We start from the raw sequence: 5,699 nt of genomic DNA, 5'->3' as shown, positions 1-5,699 counted from the left end.
GGTCTTCCCCCTGGCTTTATTTTTTAAGTGATTTTTAAATATTGACAAGCGTCTGGGTTTTATTTATATGTGTGTGTGTATTTATATAATGCATATTCAGACTTATCAAGACTAGAATAATAATTGGATGCTGAAGTTCTTTTTAAAATTTTATTTTTTAAATAATCATTGTTAAAAATATAATTATATAATCCCCCATCTCCCCTCTCCTGCCTTCAATTCCTTGAGTACTGTTCCCTTACTCCTCAAGCTCGTGGCCTCACTTTCTTTAATAGTTTTTGTTACAGATATGTACAGTACATAAATATATAAATATTCATTGAGTCCATTTAATATTACTTGTATGTATATGATTTCAGGGCTGACCACTTGGTGTTGGATAACCAATTAGGGGGTTCGCCCTCCTGGAAGAGTAATTCTTTCTCCCTCAGCTGTCAGTAGTTGTCTGTAGTTTTCTGTCTAGGGTTGTGGCCTTTGAGATTTCCCCCATCTGCATTAGCGTGTCTATTGGTGCTGTCACTGTTCAGACCATGTTTGGGCAGCTGTATTGTTGAGGGGTCATGGGTGTAGTTTCCCTGTTATTTCTAGGCGACAGAGTCTCACCTCAGATTTCCTGTTTCTTTGGCTCTAATAATCTCTCAGTCTTCTCTTGCAAGACGTTCCCTGAGCCATGGGTGTGGGAGTTGTATATTAGATGCAGCCTCTTCGGCTGAGTTAGCAGAGCAACTGTCAGTTGTGCTTCTCTATAGTGGTCTCCTGTGCTTCAGATAGAAGCTCTGCTAGCTGTGAAGGCTATACTGTCTGTGAGTGTACAGATGAGTATTTAGAAGCTGGGAAGGAATGATGCTGGTTTAGTAAAGTGGTGGTAGGAGGCTCTCCTCTAAGATCTCTGACGTCATCGTCCCTGGGTAGTTGTCTAAGTTTCTAGTCCTTATTTCCGCCCAATGAGTGGGCCTTAAGACTAATTAGACAGCTCTTAGTCTCAAGATAGAAGTGCCACGAGTTCACCTTCAAGGCTATATGGGCATTGTTGTGGTTTATAGACTTCACTGCTGGGTAGGTGTCTTAGTTAGGGCTTCTGTTGCTGTTGTGAAACACCATGACCAAAAGCAAGTTGGCGAGGAAAGGGTTTATTTGGTTTATACTTCCACATCACAGTTCATCACTAAATGCAGTAAGAGCAGGAACTCGAGCAGGACAGGAATCTGGAGGCAGGAGCCGATGCAGAGGCCATGGAGGGGTGCTGTTTACTGACTGTTCCCCAAGGTTTACTCAGCCGCTTTCTTACAGAACCCAGGGCCACCTGCCCAGGGATGGCACCACTCACAGTGGGCTGGTCCTCATCCATCAATCACTGCTTAAGAAAATGCCGTACAGTCTTGCCTGCAACTGTCTCTTATAGAGGCATCTTCTTACTTGAGGTTTCCTCCTCTCTCTGTCAAGTTGGCACAAAACTAGACATCACAGTAGGACTTCCTGGTGGCTTCCCTCCCTTGGCAGCCTGCATGGCACCTTTTGGTACCGTGAAAGCTGTTCCTGAGGGAGGAGGCTCTCCAAGCTTATCTAGCTCTAATCTTCCAGTGTCCAAAGTACATGGTATCTCCTGCTTCAGCCTCTGGGAGGCAACCAAGGGCAACAGCAATAGCTCATAATGTTTAGGGAGTCTCTTGGACTCTGCTAGACACCAGCTCCAAAGAAGGTATCTCATGTCTGGCACCGAAGGTTTTGTTAGTCAGTGTGGCTCCTGGGGGCCTTGTCAGCCCAAGTGGCATAACTTAATTTTATTTATTTTTTTATTTTTTCAAGACAAGGTCTCACTATGTAGCTGTGGCTGTCCTGGAACTTGCTCTATAGGCCAGGCTGGTTTCAAACTCAAGATATCCACCTGCCTCTCTGTCTCCCAAGTGCTGGGATTAAAGGTGTGTGCCACACCACCCAGCAAAGTTTACCATGTTGAAGAAGAATTTAATTTGAAGTACTGTGTAACTATTAAGATATGCCTGTTATGTCTAAGGCTGAGAATTTGCATTTAGTTGGCAGGTTTTCATAGCCACTTACCCATTTTAGTATTGCTGTGTCTTGCTATATAATACATCTTTCTGCAAAATAATTCCTTGAAGTTTTTTCCTAAAAAAGCTACTTTAATGACTTTTGAATAAACATCAAAGTTCAGAAATACATGAATGTATTTTAAGGATAGTTATTGGGCTTTTATATAATACTTAGTATGACTTGAGACTAATTATCTTTTATATAATAATGTCTCATTAAGCTTTTTTTCTTCTTTAATTCAACAGCCAAAGAGTCAAAGAGATAAAAACCCTGTTAGTCACGGTAAATCTGAGCTACCTCTGCAAATACAGACTTCACACACACATTCTGAGGCACCGACCTACGAAGAGCTGCTAAACCGAAGACGGCGAGAGGAAGGCAGATACCGGCAACTAGAAGATGAAATTGAATTACTAAACAGAAGACTTCTTAGACAGGCAAATGAGGACGTAGGCGTTTCTGGTACAAATCAAAGCTTTGCCAGAAAGGCTGGTGGTGTTCCAGAACGAAGAGCTCGCAGGTCTGATGAGGAGCGCGTGCCTGACCGACAGCTCTGTAGATCTGACCGGGATCCCCACGACGGCGAAGAGATGGACGAGAGGTTTAGATTTGAAAGTGATTTCGATAGAAGACCCCTGAGAGTCTACCCCAGTGAGAGGTAATCTCCACATTTGTCTCCGTCCTCCTTACTCACTATTGTCTTAGTTTATAAAAGCGGTTTTACTTGATTCATTCAACTGTACTGTCTATTTTGTGAGGTGCTGTAATTTTATGTCACTGAAAACACTCAAAATGAGGACCCCAGGTAATCTAGGAGTTGGAAAGTGTGTAGCCTTAATTTAAAAGTGGGTGGCAACATTCTCGTAGAAGAAATTTCTTGTCTCAGCCGTGACCAAGTAGGGGAGTAAACAACAACAACAGTAAAAACAAACAAAATCCCCCAAATCTCATATGTGAGTGTGGAGCCTAAAGCAGACATTGACTCAGATTGGAAGCCTGGATTCTGGCTGCCAGCAGCATCCAGAGAAAGCCCAAGTTTAAGAACTCAGGTTGTCTTGGGTCATAGTTTCCCAGATGACTGTCAGGAAAGAAATCCACTTCCTTTTGCCGTAGGTTAAAGTCAGGTTGATAGACATCCTAATATTAAATGTTAAATGTAGGGAAAAGGGACATTTTAGCATGGATGAAATAAAGTATGTGCTTGTAATGTTTGTATACCTTAAGTATTTTTATCAATATATTTTAAAGATTGTTATTGGACTTTTATGTATTCAAATGGTGTAAACTTAATTAGATTTTCAAATGTTTTTCTACTTTAAACAATTGATTTTGTAATATTGTTTGGAATTTCTTAACTATAGATCTTTGTTGGCCTTTACCTTAATATTTAACTTGACATATGTTTCCCTATTAGAGACAGAAATATCACAGGGCCTGTGTTTGTCATTGGCCTGCTAACTTGAAGGATTATATGTAAATTTTAGGACCTGTTTTGTTTGATAGTCTCAATATTTAATTTTTTACTATTTTAGAAAATATTCTCAGGGCGTAATGCAGCACTGCCAGTATTTTAATTACTGATAACAATACAAAGCTCTCATTAATTCTCTGTCTCTAGTCTGTCCTTAGTTTAGATAATTTGAGTTCAAAATTTAATATCTGTAAGAATGAGAAATGTGGATTGCTTACGACAGTTTTCTATGTGAGCTGAATCTAGTTGTTTGTAGTTTTGAAAATGCTCCATATTCTGTAGTATCTTATATTTGAAGCTAATTAAAATCTTTTCAATTTAGGAACTCCAGGTACTCCTGGAATCTTGATGGTGTCTTCTGTACCTGAGAACTTTCTAAAGCCTTTTTTTTCCCTCTAGAATATAATGAAAATATAACTTTAAAGTTTGGAATTATAAGATACTCATGACAATTAATGCTTTATTCTTCACATATGAGCTAACATATCAATTTCATTTAATCATTTGAGGACTGCATTATTATATATCTCATAAATAAAATGATCTTTTTCTGTTAACTTTAAATCGTATTTTGAGATTATGTTACGTAAGGTTGAATTCTTACTCATGATCTCAATTCTGAACACTATTTAAGTCATGTGTTATTTACATTGTGTTAATGTATCAGCTATCATATCTCCATGTGTTAGGCATTTTTCATGTTTCTTGAGGACAAATTGGGATATAGCCACTTTTTCTCCTTGGAAAAAAAAAGAATTCACATTAATCATCCATTAGTTCATTTTTAATGAGTATACTTGTTAGTAAAAGAAATAATCCTGTTTGTTAACTCTATGATTTCCTTATTCCTAACTTCTTTAAGTTAAATTTTTGATTGATTCTAATCTTATAGTGATGTTTTATTTTTATAATTTTGCTGTTTCATTCTAATTATCTTACAACTTCTTAACATGCCTGATGTATTATGAACAGCATATTTTTTCTTATCTTATAGGTGGGGCAGTGAAAGCTCTCCAGAAAGGGTTGTTTTCGTAAAGTCATACCATGAATTGGTCAAAGTTCTTAAATAATTAACAAAGTGGTTATCACTGGGACTAAGAGCTTGTGTTCTGTGTGTTTGTGTGTGTTGTTCATGTGTCCTTACTAATGAGTAAAGTTGATGTTTAAGGGCTCTCTGAAGTTGAACATAAGTAGTTTTTTATGATACTTTGAATTATAGACTCTTAAATCGTAGCCTGTGCTAGTCTGTATTCCTTATTAGCTGAGCTGTAGAAGTTTTACTTTAATACTGAGTTAAGGAAGATTTCAGCATTGGATGCTGTTTGCAGTTTCTGCTTGACTAATGTGTCACACAGAATAGCGTTTCCTTTCTATTTAAAGCTTGCTAGTTGTATATTTATAATAGACATTCAGTAAAGTTCTGAAATGAGCCTTCCCTAAAGCTGAGATCTGTATGAACTGATAGGTTAAGTCCTCCTTAGTGTAAGACGCTCCAGATTTAATTTGTAAGGCATAAGTGAGAAGTGCCTGAGAAGATAGCCATTGGTGAAGACTTCTCCCTTAGTACCTTTACTTTTTCTTCAGAAAAGTCATTTTAGCAAATGTTTAAAAAGATTCATTTGCTGGACGGTGTTGGTACACACACACCTTTAATCCCAGGAGGCAGAGGCAGGCAGACCTCTGAATTTGAGGCTAGCCTGGTCTGCAGAGTGAGCTCCAGGACAGCCAGGGCTCTCACACAGAGAGACCTCGTCTTGAACCAACCCCCCAAAGGGATTGATTTATTTTTAAAAATTCTGTGTGTATGTATGTGTCCTCCCTAAGTTGATGTACACATGTTGTACAGTTGCTGGTGGAAGCCAGAGGGTTTCGTGTCCCCTGGAGCTGAGTTTCAGGCCACTGTTAGCCATCTGATACGGTCTGGAGACTGAACCAGGGTCTTCTGCAAGAGCAATATGTGCTCTTCATCACTGAGCCATTTCTCCAGCTCCATATGCGCAGATTTCCCTTCACAATGAGGATATAGTTGAGGATAGAAAATGCTTATTAACTACACAGATTAGAAAGAAACTGGAAGTCATGGGTGATGTTGCTCACAGGTAGCTTTTCAGAAAGCTCTAAAAGCAGAACTCAGGGGCGTGGAACATCACTTACAAGCATGGATGCATGGAAGCTC

General features: G+C 39.0%; 1 protein-coding gene across 1 annotated transcript in view; it reads left to right on the top strand.

Moving 5' to 3' along the window:
- The window catches only part of Cspp1 (centrosome and spindle pole associated protein 1), a 104,658-nt gene that overhangs the window by 40,843 nt on the left and 58,116 nt on the right, over nucleotides 1–5,699 (top strand). The window contains exon 8 of the mRNA XM_026786826.1: nucleotides 2,298–2,710. Coding sequence (XP_026642627.1) covers nucleotides 2,298–2,710 — 413 coding nt within the window. The remainder of the gene's footprint in view (nucleotides 1–2,297; nucleotides 2,711–5,699) is intronic.

This window comes from Microtus ochrogaster, linkage group LG5 (genome assembly GCF_000317375.1).
Source record: "Microtus ochrogaster isolate Prairie Vole_2 linkage group LG5, MicOch1.0, whole genome shotgun sequence".
Classification (NCBI taxonomy): domain Eukaryota; kingdom Metazoa; phylum Chordata; class Mammalia; order Rodentia; family Cricetidae; genus Microtus; species Microtus ochrogaster.
This window is presented reverse-complemented; position numbering and strand designations above follow the sequence as displayed.